At 46.9% G+C, this 20573-nt stretch overlaps 1 protein-coding gene across 2 annotated transcripts in view; it reads left to right on the forward strand.

Moving 5' to 3' along the window:
* The window catches only part of cped1 (cadherin-like and PC-esterase domain containing 1), a 21517-nt gene extending 974 nt beyond the window's left edge, over positions 1-20543 (forward strand). The window contains exons 1-21 of one of the 2 annotated variants that reach the window (XM_056368007.1): positions 1-2192; positions 5936-6110; positions 6708-6802; positions 6885-6969; positions 7070-7133; positions 7206-7353; positions 7684-7814; positions 7927-7999; positions 8294-8440; positions 8518-8622; positions 10232-10356; positions 10558-10631; positions 10765-10951; positions 11020-11188; positions 17201-17300; positions 17384-17520; positions 17668-17888; positions 17968-18069; positions 19328-19415; positions 19853-19999; positions 20178-20543. The exon at positions 1-2192 is cut by the window's left edge and continues 974 nt beyond it. In XM_056368007.1, the coding sequence (XP_056223982.1) occupies positions 1941-2192; positions 5936-6110; positions 6708-6802; positions 6885-6969; positions 7070-7133; positions 7206-7353; positions 7684-7814; positions 7927-7999; positions 8294-8440; positions 8518-8622; positions 10232-10356; positions 10558-10631; positions 10765-10951; positions 11020-11188; positions 17201-17300; positions 17384-17520; positions 17668-17888; positions 17968-18069; positions 19328-19415; positions 19853-19999; positions 20178-20396 (2844 nt within the window). In that variant the 5' untranslated portion in view covers positions 1-1940 and the 3' untranslated portion in view covers positions 20397-20543. The remainder of the gene's footprint in view (positions 2193-5935; positions 6111-6707; positions 6803-6884; positions 6970-7069; positions 7134-7205; positions 7354-7683; positions 7815-7926; positions 8000-8293; positions 8441-8517; positions 8623-10231; positions 10357-10557; positions 10632-10764; positions 10952-11019; positions 11189-17200; positions 17301-17383; positions 17521-17667; positions 17889-17967; positions 18070-19327; positions 19416-19852; positions 20000-20177) is intronic. The other variant, XM_056368008.1, reaches the window with a different exon arrangement.
* The last annotated feature ends 30 nt before the right edge of the window (positions 20544-20573 follow it).

A 20573-nucleotide genomic window follows, 5' to 3' on the forward strand; every position in this document is an offset into this window, starting at 1 on the left:
GGTGTCACTTTTGGCTTCCGACCACGTCCTCTGAGATTTTCCACGGTGCGGAACGTCTTGTATTTTTTAATAATACTTTGCACTGTAGCCACTGGAACTTGAAAACATTTAGATATGGTCTTATAGACCTTTCCTGACTTGTGAGCAGCCACAATGTGCAGCCGCAGGTCCTCAGTGAGCTGCTTTGTCTTAGACTGTCCACAAACCAACTGCAGAGAGCTGCTGTTTTTCACCTGTTAAGTTGATTAAAACAGCTGTTCCCAATGAACCAGGTAATTAAGATGCTTTAGAACAGCTTGGACTGTTTGGAATGGTATAGAACTTTGGATTTTTCCATAGACTGACAGTTTGCCAGTATGAATAATTTTGGGCTTGACTGTATATATATTCCTGCTGTTTCTGTAGTACTGTCTCAGTTTAATGATGAAGCAGGTTTCATATCTCTCACCGCTCTTTAAAAGTCTTAAATGTACAGAAGAGGACTAGAGCCACATGTGGAAACATTTCTTCACGTGTCTCTAATCCTCCTCTATAAATGTGACCCGGTGAAACCGGTTAAAATCTTTGTTGCAGTCAGAGCTGCAGTGATTACTGATCCAGTGACGGTAAACTGAAACTCAAAATGTTTAGGAACCTGAATGTGTCAGTGAACACAACTTCTTATATTTGGATGATTCAAAGGAAAAAACGTGAAAACCAGCTTCCAAGATTTTTCAAACTTAAAAGAAAAACTGCAGCAGAGCTGTGACTGGATGTAATTACATAAACTGTGGCTAATGAAGACCATGTCACAGGCTAGAAAGCTCCGAAACAGGCTCATAAATGAAAGTTGAGGTTGTTTAGTTAAACTCTTTTAGTCTCATTCAGCCAATAACATTCATGATGGAGGCCAAACCAGACTCCACCCACAACACGCACATTTTAAAGTTTGTTTATAGGCAAAACACACACACACACACACACTCACACACTGTGTGTGTGAGTGTGTGTGTGTTCCAGAAATAACCCAGCCTTCAGAGTGTTTCAGCAGGAGGGAGGAGGAGGAGGGTGAAGAGGGGGGAGGAGGGCGAGGAGGTTCTGACCTACAGAGTTTTTATAACTGACTGAACTCTGAAGAGAAAAACTCTGAACTTGTTGATTCTGTTCAGAAAAACAAAACCACAGAAGAAGTGAAGGGTCCAGGTCCGGGTCCGGGTCCGGGTCCAGGTCCATCCGGAGGAGGACGGACTGGAATCATGACCGTGGCTTCTCTTTTCTTCTGCTGTTGGATTTAACTCAAACCAGATGTCCTGCTGCCAGACTCCGGTTGTTTTTAACGTCTCTGTGACGTCACCAAACTCCGTATTTTTCCTGTACTTCTAACGTCGACTTTTAACGGAACGCGCGCGACTGGAGCTCAGACTGAAGGTTTAACGGTTTAACGGGACTTTGTGGTTCGGTCCCGGTGTGATCCTGGTCTTACTGAGTCTTGATCAGCTGACTGGACCGCGGGTTCTTGTGCACAGACAGGATAAAGAAGACAGAAGTGTGGTGTGTTTGAGGGACCATGGAGAACTGAAGAACCTCTGAAGAGTCATGAGGCTGTAAACGCACATGACCACAGACAGAAGATGCGCGTGTCCGTCCGGCTGCGCACACAGAGTCCCGTTCAGAATCAGACCGATTTAAAGTTTGATTCATTATAGATTGAAGTTCTCTGGGTTTATATTTTCAGATCATACATTTCCAGACTCTCGTGGCTTCATCAGTGAATTCGGGATAAATAGAACCCAACAGACGGGTATTTTATTTTAATGACAGACTCCTTTAACTATTTCTCTGACAGTCATGTAAACAGTCCTGACTCCTGAAGTCAGCAGAGGGCTGAGGTGATGAGGATGATGAAGATGATGATGGTGCACAGTGAAACCCTGGGCAGTGTGAAGTGAAGCTCTCTCCTCATGCGGTGTCTCCTGGCTTCAGCCGCCCGGATGCTGCTCCGCCGCCGGCCCTGCTCCGGCCCGCTGCTGCTGCTGCTCGGGGTCGCGGTGTGTCTCTTCTACCAGACCCTGATGCTGGCCCGGAACCGGCTCCGGTCCGGACCGCAGCGTCCCGCCACTGATGTTCGCAGCAGGAAGTCTACGGATGAATTCATGATGATGGAGACCAGGAAGTTCATTTCTACCCTGGAGACTTTACAGAGAGAGACTCAGGTGAGCTTTACCTGCTCCCCGTGTGTGTGTGTGTGCGTGTGTGTGCGTGCGTGTGTGTTATTGGTGGAGTTCATCCCTGATTTTAAAGTAACTCATGATCTCATGTTGAGAGTAGATTTCCGAAGCTTTCAACAACATGTGATGAGCCACTGAGGAAGACCGTGAGTCTGTGGTAGAAAGCCTCACCAATATTTGTTTATTATCAAAATTCCTCTGGCTTCACAACAGGAGGTAATTCTTCTTCAGACTTTCTGAAATTCTGCATCAATATAATCAGACAAAAGACACTTTATGGTTTTTTATTTAACAATACATTCATACACCTGGAGGAAATACTGTCAAAGTACTGCCACGCCAAACTTCATTCAAAATGAGAATTTTAAGATTAAAGGAGTGGGAAACTCGTACTGCCAAACTTCACTCAGAGTTTTATGAATTATTGATTGTTTATCAGAAAATACTTTGAAAAGACAAAGCAAATAACCTCCCATGAAGAAAATAAATTCATTCATAAATACAATTCATGGAAAAGGAGTTTCAATAAAACACCCACATTTAACAAACTTTTAAGTGACTCTTATCAATACTATCACCAAACTAAAAATCATTTGTCATCTCAACATTAGCTGTTAGTTTTTCAGACTTTAAAAGATCCATCCAGGACTGTGGAGTAAATATGATCCATCAAGAAGGAATTAAATTAAAATGAAACAACATGCTTTCCTGCAGAAAACTACTCCTGCCAAACTCCTTTTAAAACTGGAGCATTTTAAGATTGTTTTTTCAGATGTTTCACAGACAACAGTAACTAATTAACTAATATAATCTATAAAATAATTATATCAATGCTGCTGTTTGATGGATTATAAATATACTAAACTGACAACTCAAACTTTCATGCTGGTTTTACAGAATGTTATTCTTTAAACATGGTGTCTTAGAGACGACAGGTTTTCTCATGGAGTCTCAGTCAGCTGGGCCGAGGCTCCTTCTGGCTCATTGTTGCTGTATTTTTAGATTGTGAGGGGATCAATGGCCGTGTGCACCAGGGTTTTATTTTACTCCAGGATGATTGACAGCTGTATGGACCAATCTGTTTGAGACATTCAGAGTATCCAGTCTCTGTGTGAACTGGGTATTTTAAGTGTGTTGTGGTCCTCGGTGTCCCTGATACAAATATTTGTGTGTCATTAATCAGCTGAGGATCCAGTTCCTGACAGATAACTGAGTGTAAACTGGCAGCTGACAGACAGACGCAGTGTTAATCCCACACACACACACACACACACACACACACACACACACACACACACACACACACACACAGGCTGTCAGGCTGTGAATCTATCAGGTTTTGTGAGGTTTTATTGCAGCAGTAAAATGTCTCTGACTTCACTCTGTCACAGTTTCATCTTTACAGGAGCAGATCAACATTTTAGGAAACGTCCTGTTTGAGGCCTGGAGGTTGTTCCCATGGAAGCTGAAGTAAAATCAGACGTCGTTTAACAGAGATCAGCTCTGTAGGTGAAAACAAAGATCAATCATCACAGACATCATCAGAACATGTCAGGTTCTCCTTCCTGTGTTAGTCTGGATGTGACTTCACCTCTGCTCACTGCAGAGCTGCACCCGGTTCTGTTTATACGGGACCTGAGTCCTTGAAGTCCACGCAGGAACCAAGTGGTCTTGGTTAGACGTCCACATATTGAACCTAGACTGGCTGTACTGCATGAGATCCAGGACCGGGTCAGGACCGACCCACGTGTCTCGTCTCGTCAGAGCCTCAAAACCTTTTATTTTCAGTTCCCTGAGACAAAACACATGAGTGACTTCTCAAATACTCAAAGGTTAACCAAACTGACCGTGTGCAGGAGTGAAGTGACATGAAGAACTGGACTGTTGGTTCTGGGTCCTGACAGAGGTTCAGACACTGTCTCCACAGTCCTGTCTCCTCCTCTGACACAGAGTCCACTGGTTTTCTTAAACAGCAGTAGATTTTATTTATAGTCTGTTTCAGTCTGTTCACAGTCAGCTGTCCGACATCAGCTGTTCACCTCCCTGGTTCCCTCCACTGATCCAGCCAGACTCAGGAAACCTGCAGCCTGTTCTGGGAACAGGTCCACCATTGTCCTGAAGGTCCTGAAGGTCCTGAAGGGTTCTGAAGGTTCTTCAAGGGTTCTTAAGGTCCTGAAGGTTCTGAACGGTCTTGAAGGGTTCTGAAGGTCCTGAAGGGTTCTTAAGGTTCTTAAGGTCTGAAGGTCCAGAAGGGTTCTGAAGGTCCTGAAGGTTCTGAAGGGTCTTGAAGGGTTCTTAAGGTCCTGAAGGGTTCTTAAGGTTCTGAGGTTCTTAAGATCCTGAAGGTCCTGAAGGTTCTGAAGGGCCTTGAAGGGTTCTTAAGGTCCTGAAGGGTTCTGAAAGTTCTGAAGGTCCTGAAGGATTCTGAAGGTTCTGAGGTTCTTAAGGTTCTGAAGGTCCTGAAGGGTTCTTAAGGTTCTGAAGGTCCTGAAGGGTTCTAAATGTTTGTAAAGTTCTGAAGGTTCTTAAGGTTCTGACTGTCTATGACCTGACCTGATGCTGGAGGTCTTGGTGTTTTAGAACCAGACATGATGACATCACAGTGTGGTATGTTCACTGCTCTTTGGTATTTTACAGATCGAACAGTTAATCGATTAATCAGTGAAATTATCATCTGATTGATCCACAGTAGGTTTTAATCCGTAGTTCAGATTCTTTTATTCTCACAGAAAGCTTCCTGTTCCTGCTCAGTGTGATGCGTGGAGCTGAAAGCTGATTGGCTGACACTGAAGCGTCTGATAAACGACGTCAGCTGTTCCTGTCACTCAGAGGCTCCATGGTGTCTGACATCATCATACAGGTGTTCCCTCCTGCTGTGTGACTGACAGCAGCTCAGACAGGTGACAGGTGTTGTTACAGCTGGTTTCCTGCTGCTCTTTGATCCAGAACAAATGTTGGATCTGCAGGATCTGGTCTGGGACTGGAGTTCAGTTTGTCGCTGTCTGACCTCAGTGATCCTGGTGCTGGTGTCATGAGGCTGTTCACCTTTTGAATGTCCTCTGTCTTCACACTCTCGGGTAGGGGGAGGGGCTAGACACACCTGTACCTGGTCTACCTCAACAATCTGTGTGTCTCTTCTGACTCAGGACAGTTTGTTCTTAGTGTCTGGTTCTGCAGATCAGCTGACCGACGCCTCAGACGTGTCATGTGACCAGTGTGTGTTATGGTGCCTCGCTTCATCCGTCTGTGGTATGAGACCTCATTAGTGAGTCTGTCTGTGGACACGGAGATGAGAGACTCCTCCTCCATCAGTCCATCAGGTCTGGACTCTGAGAGGACCCGGTCTGTCTGAGAGGACCCAGTCTGCAGGACTCGTGGTCCTTGGAGGATGAACCCTCTTGACCTGAGCTGCAGCGCCTCAATCAGGACAGAGTGTGAGGGTAAGAATCACTGAGACCAGTCTGTCTTGGTCTGTCCTGGTTCTGATCTGTTCTGATCTGTTCTGGTGTCCTGTTGTCCTGGTGTCCTGGTTCTGGTCTGTCGTGGTCCTGGTCTGTCCTGGTTCTGGTCTAGAGCCTGAGCTTCTGCTTCCAGTCTTTGGGCTAAGCTAGGTTGAACACGTCCTGGACTTGGTCTCTGTCCCGGACCACAGCTGGGACTGTAGTCCAGCTGCACACTCAGACTGGTTTCAGACAGGGGACTGAATGCTTCTGTTCCTCTCTCTGCAGGTCCAGATGTGGTCCCGGAAACCCCCCTGGCGTCGTCGGGCCGTGGTTCTGACAGGTCGACATCTGGCCTCTGACACCGAGGTCCAGCTGTACCAGCAGGTCCTGCAGCAGATGGGCTACGAGGTCCACATGTCCAGATACGCTGAGACCAGCAGCGTCCTCAGAACAAACCAGGGTGAGTATGGGGGGGGGGTCCTCAGAGACCGGGTCCTAGAACCCTGTGAGGACCGGAGGAGGATCAGGACAGGAACACATGAGGAGCCTCATCAGGGTCAGAGGTCACTGTGTGTTGTTGTTTATTTTCCATTAGAACCAGGACCAGGTTTAAACTCTTTGTGCCTGAAAACACTGAGACCAGAACAGGAACCAGACCAGTTTCCTGTGGGCCCTGGAGTCCTCTCTGCTGGTCCACATCAGACTGTTTGTTTGGACAGACGCTTCCTGTTTCCGCTCTGAGCTCAGTTTCCTGTTCCACAAGGTTTTTAGTCTTTAGTGTTTGAGTCTGTTTCATCGTCTTCAGTTCTAAACTCCACCCAGTGATCACTTTATTAGGAACAGCTCACTCACACTGGCCGGTCCCTCAGTTCTTCATGTCATGATCCTCCAGATGTTGAAACTTTCCTCTGACACTCTGTTCCCAGCAGCTGTACAACAGCTGTATGTGACTGCGACACTCCGTCAGCTGCTCCTTCTTCTCCTGTTTCACCATGCTCCAAAGGTGTTCTACCGGATCCAGGTCACTGAACTCCTGTCTGTGTCTCCATGGTAACAGGTGTGAGTGGGTGGAGCCTGTTGCTGTGTCTCAGTAGTTCAGAGAGGAGCTGTCTGAGGAGAGTCTCCTTCTCTCACCTGCAGTATCATCAGAAGGTGAGACTCACCTGTTCACCTCTGTGTTCCAGCCAATCACTGAGTGTCCTGTCTGAGCTCACCTGTGTCTCCACCTCCTCAGGTGAACCTTATTCCTGGGCTGATGGAGGCCTTCTCTGATGCAGGTGGTGGTCTCTGTCACCTCTTCACTCGCTCACACCCGACAGGTAAGTGTGCAGGTTTCAGGCTCCTGAAAACTTAATTTTCAAACCTCAGGTGTGTTAATATTTACCTGTCTGTGTTTTTGTCTCTTCCTCTCACGATCAGATTTACCCATGAAGCCATACTCCTGTGGATCGACCAGTCAGAAGCTGCAGATTCCTCAGGACAGGTAAGTTATCAGCTCACCTGTCAGAATAATGACACGCACTCTGTACATCTGTGTTCACCTTCTCTCTGGCAGGCACTCACCTGACCGAGCCCAACCCCCTGATCTGGTTACCATGGTGAATGTTTACATCCTGGTGACTTCAGTCAGACCGCTGACATCCTTCCTGCATGACATCAGTGTGGTGTCGACCAATCAGGATCCGAGGGGACGACCCATGAAGGTGAAACACCTGTAAATCATTTTATGGACCTGTTTTAAAGCAGGCCCTTCAAAATAAAAGCACTGGAGACTTTAATGGACATGACGCATCAAACTGAGCTTTATTTTACTTTTATTTGTCTTATTTAATAAAGAACTAATTAATGTATTTCTTTATTAGTGGATTTACCAGGAAACAGACGGACAGATTTTACAGATGTTCAACCTCTGACCTCTGTATAAACCAAACATCTGTGTTTGTCTGTATTGTATATTTTGAGTGCTACTGTTCCTTTAACGAAGCTCTTCCTGTGTGTTGCTGCCCCCTGCTGGTGTGACCCCTCTCCCTCAGCTCAGGGACTTCCTGTTGCAACAGCTGGGACCAACTAACTCCCATCAGGCTTTGGGGCAGATGAAGCAGGTCATAGGTGAAGTGCTGCAGGCGGCAGCGTCGACCAATGAGAAGACAGAAACAGTCAACAGGTAAAAAACTTCAGATTTTTGATGAAAGGTCAGAGGTCACCTGCAGCAGGGGAGGATGCTGTTGTATTTGGTTATTTATTGATTGACTATTGATTGGCGTTGTGTGTTTCAGGTGTGTGTTGTGTTACCAGCTGCTCACCTTCACTCTGCTGTTCAGCAGCTCCATCACACCTGTTACAGTCCAGGTAAGAGACAGACTGCTCCTGTCTGTTTTCAGCTTGTAGACACTGTAGACCCGACCCCTCTGGGACCGGACTGACCGATCTGAGACGTCACCTCCTCTCCATGTCCTGCCGTCTGTCCTCCACCAGAGGTCACTGTGTCCTCAGCTGCTCTCTGATTGGTCAGCAGCACCTCTGCAGACTGATCTGTCTCCAAGTTTAATATTTGACTCGCTGTCTCCAGGTGGACACTGATGTAACGTTTGTCTCTTTGTCTCCAGGTGGACACTGATGTAACGTTTGTCTCTTTGTCTCCAGGTGGACACTGATGTAACGTTTGTCTCTCTGAGTAAAGACACGTTTGACAGACAGATCACCAAAGACCTGATCCTGGAGGACACACTGCACTTCCTGCTGGCAACACACCCACACCTGTCCTCAGAGGCAGAGACAGAGGGGAGACAGGTGAGTGTCTTTTCTGTCATAATGCAGATACTGTACGATGTGTGTCCAGGACGTATTAATAATGTCTCTGTCTTCAGTACGGTGGCTGCAGAGGAACAAACAGTCGGTGTCTGTCAGAGGACGAGTTTCTTCTTCTGCTTCAGTTTCAGCGACAGATGACGACGTCTTCAGCTTTTCAGCTGGTGAGACACACGTCACATATATATATATATATATAGATTAGATTAACTTTATTAATCCCACAACTGGGAAATTCATTTACCACAGCAGAAAAATAAACATCTATAGAATAAACATCTATGGAAATACACAACAAAAATATACCAAATATACACTAATAAATACAATATACACAATACACACGATATGTACATGAGAAAGTGCAGTTTGCACATGGTCAGGAAGAGCAGGAGTTGTGGAGTCTGACAGCTGCTGGAATGAAGGACGTTGTGATCTGAGCGTCCCAGCGGGGGGAGGGGGGATGAGGTGTATGTATTCCTGATATTAGCATACAACAAGTCCAAAGTTTTATTGTCCCTGGTGTGACAATCCACATACTGGGTGAAGGTAGGAAGAGCAGAGCACAGGGACGTGTGGTTGAAGTCCCCAGAGATGAGGAGGAGGGAATGGGGTTGCTGGTTTAGGAGTTGAGAGACAACACTATGGATCTGGTCTGTGGCTGCAGCGGCGACAGCCGAGGGGGGGGGGTGTACACAGTCACCGCAATGACATGTGAAAACTCTCTCGGGAGATAGTACGGCCGCATGCTAACTGCTAGCAGCTCCAAGTCTCTAGTGCAGAGTTGTTCCTTGACACTGATGTGTCCAGGGTGGCACCATCTCTCATTAACGAACACAGCAACCCCTCCTCCCTTCTTCTTCTTACCGCACTCCGTGGTTTTCCTGTCCGCCCGTACCAGTTGAAATCCGTCCAGTGTGACATGTGAGTCGGGAGAAAGTTCACTCAGCCACGTCTCCGTGAAGCACATGATGCTACACTCACGAAACTCTCTCTGAAGCCGGGTTAGCGCAGTAAGCTCTTCCATCTTGTTTGGGAGTGATCTTACGTTCCCCATGACGACAGACGGTAAACATGGTTTATACCGTTTTTTCCGCTGTCTGCGCTTCACTCCAGCTCTACAGCCTCTCCTCCTTCTCCGGATCTCCTCAGGGATCTCTGGCCGCCCAGCATAGTGAAGGGGTGTGTGGGATACAGCTAACAGCTGGTCCCGAGTGTAAACAATGGGTCCGTGGTAGAATGAGTCTCCCGACGTTGCATCAAAAAGTTCAAAAAATAGCAAGAGGCAAAACACTACGGTAAAAGTATAAACACCCATAGCTGCACTTGCTTAAAGTGTCGGTGTAATACGAGAAGAAATCACACTAAGTAGTAAAAGAAAAAAAAATCACACTAAAGAGTAAAAAAGAGTAAAAGAGTACAGAGCTGCTGTGGCAGGCTGCCACTCATGCGGCGCCATATTATTATATTATATATATATATATATTATTATTAATATATATTATTATATATTATTATGTGTTATTAATGTATATTATTATCATATATATTATGATCATACTGTGAGGTCATATATAATCAGTGTGATGTTGCCAGTGTATCTGCACTGACACAACAAATACACCTCAGCACCTGAAGGTGGAGCTGCTGCACCATCACGCCCCCACCCCCTTAAAACTCAGCACATCCCTGAAACTCATACAAATGTTTTGAACTACACCTGGAGAGGAGCTGAAGTCACCTGGTCTGATGCTATTTATTGTTTCTCTGCAGCTGTATCCCAGCCCCTCCTCCTCCTGCTCCTCCTCCTCCTCCTCCTCCTCCTCCTCTGTGAGCGTTTCTGACCTCCTAATCAGGATGAGCCGTTACTACGAGCTCCAGAGGAACTCCAGCTTCAGGTGAGGATGATGAGGAGAAACCCAAACCAGCTGCTTCTGTCACATCTGGAGAGCAACATCTGTAACAGTGCTTTATTTATGAAATGTTCAGAGCAGAACAACATCCCATGATTCATTGCTCCAGCAGTCTGTGAGTCATTCTACAAACAGGAAGTAAACCTGTTATTGTGAAGAAACTAACAAACCTCATGTTTCTGACAGAAGTGATGGGACGGGAGCTTTGACCAATCAGGAGTCAGCGGCGTACTCGTCACAGGGCGGAGCCGAAGATAAAGGTGAGACACTGGCTTCATCTGTGTGATACAGTATCCATGACGACAGCAGTTATTCCTGCATCATGTCAGACTGTCATACACCCTGTACCTGCCATCCAGCCTTATGATTGGTTGATTTCTCTGTGTGGGTCAGGTCCCTGTGTGGACCCCCGCCTCAGACAGATCTACACCGACCCCCCCCTCACCCTGACTCCCCCCTTCAGCCCGTGGGTGAAGGAGTACCGTGCTGAGGTGACCTTTGACACGGTGACGGTTCGAATTCGGCCAGAGCCCGTCAGCTCAGTCTGCCGGGTCCACCTGGACGAGCACCGAGGACCCAGGTGAGATCAGGACCTGACCCCCGACCCCGGGTCCCCCCTCACAGATGATTGAAGTTTCTTGTCCACAGGATGGCAAACTACCCAGTCGGCCTCGGCGACAGCAGGATCAGCATCCTGGTGACGGACGACGCCGAGCCGCAGCCCATCGTCATGACGATCTACACAGTCCACATGTACCGCGAGAGCCGACCAAGTCTGCCCATGTTTGGAGATCATGTGATGTGCAGCTTCGTGCAGGTAGGTCAGCTGCTTTCCTATTGGCTGCTGGGCTGTGGGGAGGATGTGATGTCATCATGACGAGATAAAAAACATGGAGACGACTCACTGTGCTCACTGTACAACACACGACCCAGACCCAGGCCCAGACCCAGATCAGTCTACAGACCCAAACCCAGACCAGTCTACAGACCCAAACCCAGACCCAGACCAGTCCATAGACCCAGACCCAGGATAGAGTCGGAGCCAGTTTTTTCCAGAATGGCTGAAGATTCTCTCACGGTAGAATCTGTGTTTGTGTTTGAAATCCAAACATCAGAATAAATCTTTCTCTGCTCGACTGCAGACGACAGAGACTCTCAGAAACGTGTCACTGAATTTTTCAGTTCCTGTCTCATGTGTCTCATAAAGAAATCTGGTCCAGATTTCTGTCCTTGATTCTGTGTCTGGACTCTCGTCTGCTTCAGATCAGAGACTGTAAACAACATGTTGAACCGAAATCAAAGGATTTCAGTGAAACTGCTTCGATCGCTGGAGACAGAATAAATCCAGCTCGGTGAACTTTGACACTCGTCAGCAGCTTGTTGGTTCCAGAGCTTTTGACCATGTGACGGTGGCTTCATCAGCTCAGTGGAGAGAGACCTGATCTCTGTTCAGGTAAAATAAATTATGTTTCTCTCTCAGCCTCCTCCCTCACCCGTCCTCTTTGATCCACCTGTAGGGCTCAATTAGAGCAAGACACATGAAGAGAGTAGGTGTTCACTCCTCCCTCTGGGGGGTCAGTGGGCCCCTGCTCGGGCCCCTGCTCGGGCCCCTGGAGAACAGAGAGGCTATTGATGCGGTGTGGGGTCTGCTCTTTGAAGCTGTGTCATGTGAAGATAAAACGAGAGCTGCTGCTGCTGTGGAGGACAGGTACACAACAGGTGTTCATTAACCGCAGGTGATAACCCACTCTAAGTCCCCCCCGACTGACCCCCCCCCCCCCCCCCCCCCCCCCCCGACTGACACCCCCTCCTGGGTCATGTGGGTCACAGCTGCAGGTCCACAGGTTTCTGTCCTGAGCTTAGCTGCTTCATGTTCATGTGCCCTGGTTTAAATCTGTCTAAATCAGTTCATCCAACAAACATCAGACCAGAAAAACAGATCACAGAACAAAAGATCACAGAACAACAGACCACAGAACAACAGACCAGAACAACAGACCACAGAACAACAGACCAGAACAACAGAACAAAAGATCACAGAACAACAGACCACAGAACAACAGACCACAGAACAACAGACCACAGAACAACAGACCAGAACAACAGATCACAGAACAAAAGATCACAGAACAACAGACCACAGAACAACAGACCAGAACAACAGATCACAGAACAACAGATCAGAACAAAAGACCACAGAACAACAGACCACAGAACAACAGACCAGAACAACAGACCACAGAACAACAGACCAGAACAACAGACCACAGAACAACAGACCACAGAACAAGAGACCACAGAACAACACACCAGAACAACAGACCACAGAACAACACACCAGAACAACAGACCACAGAACAACAGACCAGAACAACAGACCACAGAACAACAGACCAGAACAACAGATCACAGAACAACAAATCACAGAACAGACCACAGAACAGACCACAGAACGACAGACCACAGAACAGACCAGAACAACAGATCACAGAACAAAAGATCACAGAACAACAGACCACAGAACAACAAATCACAGAACAGACCACAGAACAGACCACAGAACAACAGATCAGAACAACAAATCACAGAACAACAGACCACAGAACAACAGACCAGAACAACAGATCACAGAACAACAGACCACAGAACAACAGACCAGAAAAACAGATCACAGAACAAAAGATCACAGAACAACAGACCACAGAACAACAGACCAGAACAACAGATCACAGAACAACAGACCAGAACAACAGATCACAGAACAAAAGATCACAGAACAGACCACAGAACAGACCACAGAACAACAGACCAGAACAACAGATCACAGAACAACAGACCAGAACAACAGATCACAGAACGACAGACCACAGAACAGACCAGAACAACAGATCACAGAACAAAAGATCACAGAACAACAGACCACAGAACAACAGACCAGAACAACAGATCACAGAACAACAGATCAGAACAACAAATCACAGAACAACAGACCACAGAACAACAGACCAGAACAACAGATCACAGAACAACAGACCACAGAACAACAGACCAGAAAAACAGATCACAGAACAAAAGATCACAGAACAACAGACCACAGAACAACAGACCAGAACAACAGATCACAGAACAACAGACCAGAACAACAGATCACAGAACAAAAGATCACAGAACGACAGACCACAGAACGACAGACCACAGAACAAGAGACCACAGAACAACAGACCAGAACAACAGACCACAGAACAACAGATCACAGAACAGACCAGAACAACAGATCACAGAAAAACAGACCAGTACAACAGACCACAGAACAACAGATCAGAACAACAGATCACAGAACCATAGACCAGAACAACTCAGAACAACAGATGAGAACAACAGATCACAGAACAACAGACCAGAACAACAGACCAGAACAACAAATCACAGAATAAAAAGATCAGAACAACAAATCACAGAACAACAGACCAGAACAACAAATCACAGAACAGACCAGAACAACAGATCACAGAACAACATATCAGAACAAAAGACCAGAACAACAGACCAGAACAACAGACCACAGAACAACAGACCACAGAACAACAGATCACAGAACAACAGACCACAGAACAACAGACCACAGAACAACAGTGTTTATACACTTTGTATAACCCTTAAAAACCCTTTGAGACCCCAGTGCAGTTTCCTGGTACCCTGGTCCAGAACCAAAGCTTAGGACCAGCGTGGGGTTCTTGTGTCTCTGTGTGATCTGTTTTCTGCCAATGATCAGCTGGTGGTCGATGTTTATTCATCAGCACCAAAACGTCAAAAACACTTCAGTTCTTCAAGTGTGAAAAACTTGATCAGTGTTTGGTGACTGATGTTTCCATGGTAACACAGTGTGTGTTTAACGGGTGTGGGTTCCATGACAACCACACAGAGTCCACATCAAGGATCAGACCTTAATGGTGTTTATTATGACAGCATTGTAGTGTGAAGTAACAGTTTAGAGTTTTTACAGTGTAACAATGAAGCTGCAGTGAGGATGAGGATCTGCTCTTCATCTTGGTCTCTGTGACACTCTGCAGCTACACACAAACTACACACTGTCCAAGTCCTGAACCCTGAGAGACCTCACAGACCAGCTCTGCTGTGTGTGTTAGCTTCTGGTGGCTAGCATTAGCAGACTTCAGGGACTGTATTCACTACTGAGCTGAACCTGATATTCTACAGCCTGGTCCTGGTTTTGGTTCTGGTTCTCTACCTGGGTTGATGGTAAGCACTGTTCTGTAATAATATCTGGGTGAAGCAGTCCAGATCAGAGACCAGGACAGACCAGGGGCTTCACTTCAAACCGCAGCGTTCATACAGTCCAGTCCGGCTGTGTCTCTCAGAGTCTCTGTACAGGTGTTCATCCTCCTGTCAGGTTCGGCTTTATGGTCCAGATGTTTGTGAGGGAAGTGTTCGATGCCTCTTTCAGGACCCGGGCTGAGTGAATGTGGTCCCCGGACTATCGGCCTGAGCCTCTGAGTCCTGATCTGATCTCTGCTGATGATCCAGATGCACCAGGTCCAGGATCTCAGGTCCACTGCAGAGGCTCTCGTCAGTTGTGAAATCTAGTTGTATAAACCGGGGTCCAGCTGGAGGACTTCCTCATCTGAGGAGGTTTGTTGTGTAACAGCCGTGAGGCCTGAACAGGACCTGGACCAGGATTTAGACTCTGATGTCTGACAGACAGAGCTGTTGAATCTGAAGTGACACTGTCCTCACCTGTCTGAGACCAACACCTGGACAGGTGCATGAACACAGAGCTGAAGTCAGTGATGTCAGACAAGAAACTGAATGTTCAGGTAATGAGCTTTTATTTTGACAGCAACATCCTCTGTGTCACCTGACAAAAACCTGTGTGTGTGTGTGTGTGTGTGTGAGAATCCTGTGTGCAGGTCTGAGATCAGATCAGGACTCTCCTTCTGTCAGGAAAAATAAAAGTGAACCAGAATCCAGTTCCCTGGTCTGTTTGAACCAGGTCTGTGTTCAGACCGTTTCAGACTCAGGTGTTGTCCTGCTGTTACAGTCAAACATGAATGCACCCCCCACCCCCGACAACTGGACTGACTGAGAACCCAGACAGACAGAGAGGAGGAGGGAGGAGACACGTGTTGTGAAAGTGAAGCTTCATTCCTCAGTTAAACAGAACACAATGTGTTGGCAGAGACTCTATGACCTTTGACCTCGTGTCTCCAACAGATTCAAGCCTGCAGATGTTCCTGACAGACGACACAAAGCTTCATTAAAATCAGTTACATGACACACATCAGGCTGATGGACGCTGTCCTTGGACAGGAGGTCTCAGAGCAGAGGACATGACGAGACACCTTAGTCCACAGACCTGATGTGATGTCGCTGTGATTGCCGACTCTGGTCCGTCTTCTGGTCTCGGTTTGCTCGTGGTTTCAGGTCTCTGAGGACGTCCCTCAGTCCGTTTCCCAAAAAGGCAGCAGCAACAGTTGATATGATCTGATGACTGTGCTGATCTGGATTATGGGCCTGGTTTACTCAGAGTCGGATCAGATCAGGTCTGAGATCAGTGGAGCTCTTTGATCTCATGAGAGGATTATGTCTGTTCAAACAGATTTCTCTAATCTGTTGGTTCCTACTTATTAGACTTTGTGTAAAATCATCTTTCGTGTTCTAATCACAGAGAGGATCAAATCTGAACAGTTCTGAACAACAGTTTTAATATATTTTCATACAATTAATTTCAACTTTTCAACTTTTTTATTTTCTTTCTTTCTTATTCTTATAATATTTCATTTTCCACATTTTAATAAATCCAGAACAGATTCTAAAAAACCTGAACATGAACATTTAAAGTGAGAGGTTGTGTCCTCTGGTGGTCCTGGTAGACCAGGTCCAGGTGTGTTCTGGTCTTATCTGGACTCAGCAGCATGATGTTTTCACTGTGTCGAGTGTGTTGGTGTGTGATGCATTGTGGGACGTGGGATGGTAGAACCTGATGACTGCAGGTCACCTCAGTAGAAGCGGAGCGTTGTACGTGGCAGCGGCTCAGTCGCTCAGAGGATGAAAGGTGTCGGTGTGTTTGGAGTTTGTGGCTGATCTCAGACCAGCCTTCGTCTGTTTGACGTTTACACTGAGCTCAGGTACGAACAAGAAAATCCCTGTTAAGTTTTCTTGTCGCACTTTGTTGTGAGCTGCGACGCCGTGGTGAGGAATGTGACACCGCCGCCACGAAACCTGCAGCAGAGGGAGAGGTGTGTTATTGTGTGTGTGTGTGTGTGTGTGTGTGTGTGTGTGTGTGTGTGTGTGTGTGTGTGTGTGTGTGTGTGTGTGTGTGTGTGTGTGTATGCGTGTGTCCACATATTACTCATGTTGTGGGGACACAGTCACATTATGGAGACAAAACAAAGTCCCCATTAAATCTTTAGGTTGACCTTCATTTAGTTTAGGTTAAGGTTAGTTTATGTTAACTTTAGTTAGGGTTGAGGTTTAGGGTTACACAACTAGTAGTTATGGTTAAGGTTAAAGTAACTCCAGGAAATAAATGTAAGTAAATGTAAAGTCTTCTGAAGTCATGGAGAGTGTGTGTGTGTGTGTGTGTGTGTGTGTGTGTGTGTGTGTGTGTGTGTGTGTGTGTGTGTGTGTTGGTACAGCGTGTTTGATGGCGGTGTCTCTGAACTGAGGGCCAGACGTGGCGGCTCTCACAGGGCCTCTGAGCTGGTCCAGTTTATTTGACCTTGACCTCTGACCACGAGACTACGACTGTGACACAAAGAGAAGAAGAAGAAGAACTGAGACTGATGACAGGTTCTCTGTGTTCTGGTTTCAGGACTGCGGTCTGCTGGTTCGGCCCGGTCGGTCCTGTGGTCTCCAGCCCTTCATCAGGTATCGGAGTCCACTTCAGACCTGCAGCTCAGGACACGCACCAGGTCTGATGTCACTTCTTGTCCCCAGTATCAGATCTGTTCAATCTATTATCTCTGAGAGTTTACACCTGTCTCACCTGTCTCAGGTCGGTGGGTGGTTCCGTGTCTGAGCTGTTCTGACAACAGGACTTGTGATTGGAGGGAGGTTGCCTGGCAGCCAGACGGCTGTTCTCACCTTTTAGTGGACCGCTCCCTGCTGCAGGACTGTATGATGGACAGGAAGGTGAGGTCATGTGATCACAGGTGAGGTCTCTGATGAAAGACCTGAACCTGGTCCCTACAGTGAAACTGTTTTCAGACCAGGTCCAGTATGTGGACAGGTGTCCTGATGGTGGAGGTGACTCACCTGTCCATTGCCCCTCCCCCTCAGGTGTTGTTTATCGGTGACTCGACCAATCGTGGGATGATGTTCTTCCTGATGGAGCGAGTCAACTCGAGTCTGGAGGACTGGGGCAAAGCTCACGACACACTGGTCTACAGGAACCTGAACAGGGGGCAGAGCCTGGTCAGCTACTCGTACTACCCTCAGTTCTGGTTGGAGAAGAAGAAGAGGCCGACGTTCAGGCAGGCGCTGCTGCAGCTGCTCCACAGGTGACAGGAAGTGGGGGGGGGGGGGGTACCAATACAGATCCTTATGTTCTGTCTTTGCTGACGACCTCTGTCCCTGAAGGTCTCGACCTCTGGTGAACTCTGACCTGACGGTGCTGGTGGTGGGAGGAGTCCAGTGGCTCAACACTGATCACCTGAGGACAGTCAGAGAGGTGCTGGACAGGTAAGACAAGATGATGAGGTCACATGTTCAGAGGCAAGAGGAGACGGGCTAATGTTCTATTTCCTTAATTAATGAGGATGATGATGATGGTGATGAGGATGATGGTGATGAGGATGATGGTGATGAGGATGATGGTGGTGATGATGAGGATGATGATGATGGTGATGAGGATGATGGTGATGATGATGGTGATGATGATGATGATGGTGGTGATGATGATGGTGATGATGATGATGATGGTGATGAGGATGATGGTGATGGTGATGATGATGAGGATGATGGTGATGAGGATGATGGTGATGAGGATGATGGTGGTGATGATGAGGATGATGATGGTGATGAGGATGATGATGGTGATGATGATGATGATGGTGGTGATGATGATGATGGTGATGATGATGATGATGGTGGTGATGATGATGATGATGATGATGGTGGTGATGATGATGGTGACGATGATGGTGATGAGGATGATGGTAGTGATTATGATGGTGATGATGATGATGATGGTGATGATTATGATGATGATGATGATAGTGATGATGATGATGATGATGGTGGTGATGATGATGAGGATGATGGTGATGATGATGGTGATGAGGATGAATGTGATGAGGATGATGATGATTATGATGGTGATGATGGTGATGGTGATGATGATGATGATGGTGGTGATGATGAGGATGATGATGGTGATGAGGATGATGATGGTGATGATGATGATGATGGTGATGATGGTGATGATGATGATGATGGTGATGATGATGATGATGATGATGAGGTGATGATGATGATGATGAGGTGATGATGATGATGATGATGATGATGATGATGATGAGATGATGATGATGTGATGATGATGATGGTGATGATGGTGATGATGAGGATGATGATGATGGTGATGATGATGATGATTATGATGATGATGATGAGGTGATGATGATGATGATGATGATGTGATGATGATGATGAGGATGATGATGATGATGATGGTGATGATGATGATGATGATGGTGATGATGATGATGATGATGGTGGTGATGATGATGATGATGGTGGTGATGATGATGATGATGGTGATGATGATGATGATGATGGTGGTGATGATGGTGATGATGATGGTGATGAGGATGATGATGATGGTGATGAGGATGATGATGATGATGAACTCCTGTAGTTTCATGATGCTTGTCCAAAGTGCAGACTGTGGTTACCATGACAACAGGTGTTGACTCCTCCTCCTCCTCCTCCTCCTCAGGGAGTCTCTCAGTAACATCCTGGTGGTGGTGAAGTCTCTGGGGATGGGCTTCCACCTCCCTGTGGATGGGATCAGGTCTCTGAGTCTGGTAGGTTCCTGTTCACACCTCTGTCTTCTTCTGTCCTGGGGGGGCAGTGAAGATTACACAAGTAATATCAGTGTAATAGTGACAGATGATGATTCTATTGTGACTTCATGTGTTCATTCCTCCACCCGGCGACAGTCAGAGCAGCCATTTTGTTTTCAGGTTGTCCGTCTGTCTCATTCTCGTTGACATAATCTCTCAGAAACACCTTGAAGGAACTTCTTCAAATTTGGCACAAACATTCACTGGGCCTTAAGGATGAACTTATAAGATTTTGGTGGTCGAAGGTCAAAGGTCAAGGTCACAGTGACCTCACAAGACACTTTGTACTTTTACTTTTTTATGACTGGATAAATAGGGATGTAACCTGGAAACTAGTCTGAGTGGCGGGGGGATACAACCACGGGGAGGTGATTCTAGTTCTTTCATTGATCTTTCAGACTGAAATCCAAGATCTGGACAATGAGAACAACAACATCATCGCCACAGCAAAGCATCATGGGTACGAGGTGATTGACACGTTCAGCATCACGATGGGTCGATACAAAGAATTCCTGCAGGGACGATGTGCCTGTCACTTCCACGAGGTAACGACCGTACTCATCTCTGACACGACTAATGAGCAATTAAAACATGTGACTGAAAACATCTGCTGAGAATCACCTGAACCTGGACCAATCAGAGGAGGCGTTACTTCTTAACAAATACTAAACCAGGTGCAGATATAAAATCGAACTCTGCCGTTTCTTCTTTGTTCCTTCACAGGTGGAGAAGTTCCGGTCCTCCAGGCCTCCAGACGACACCACATCCACCACCAACGAAACCAGATCCACCAGACCTGGACTCAGCAGCCAATCAGCTGTGCAGGACACAAACCAGGAGGCGGGGCCAGCTGACACCTGGATCTATCACGTGAGAGGAGCAGTTAACCAGGTGTACTCTGAGATCCTGTTGAGCCGCCTGTGCTCCAAAACCCGAACCTGAATGTGTGTGTGTGGGGGTGTGTATGTGTGTGTGTGGGGGTGTGTATGTGTGTGTGTCTGTGTGTGTGTGTGGGTGTGTGTGTCTCTGTGTGTGTGGGGGTGTGTATGTGTGTGTGTGTGTGTGTGTGTGGGGGTGTGTATGTGTGTGTGTGTGTGTGTGTGTGTGTGTGTGTGTGGC

The sequence above is a fragment of the Seriola aureovittata genome, chromosome 22, assembly GCF_021018895.1.
Source record: "Seriola aureovittata isolate HTS-2021-v1 ecotype China chromosome 22, ASM2101889v1, whole genome shotgun sequence".
NCBI classification, from domain to species: Eukaryota; Metazoa; Chordata; class Actinopteri; order Carangiformes; family Carangidae; genus Seriola; species Seriola aureovittata.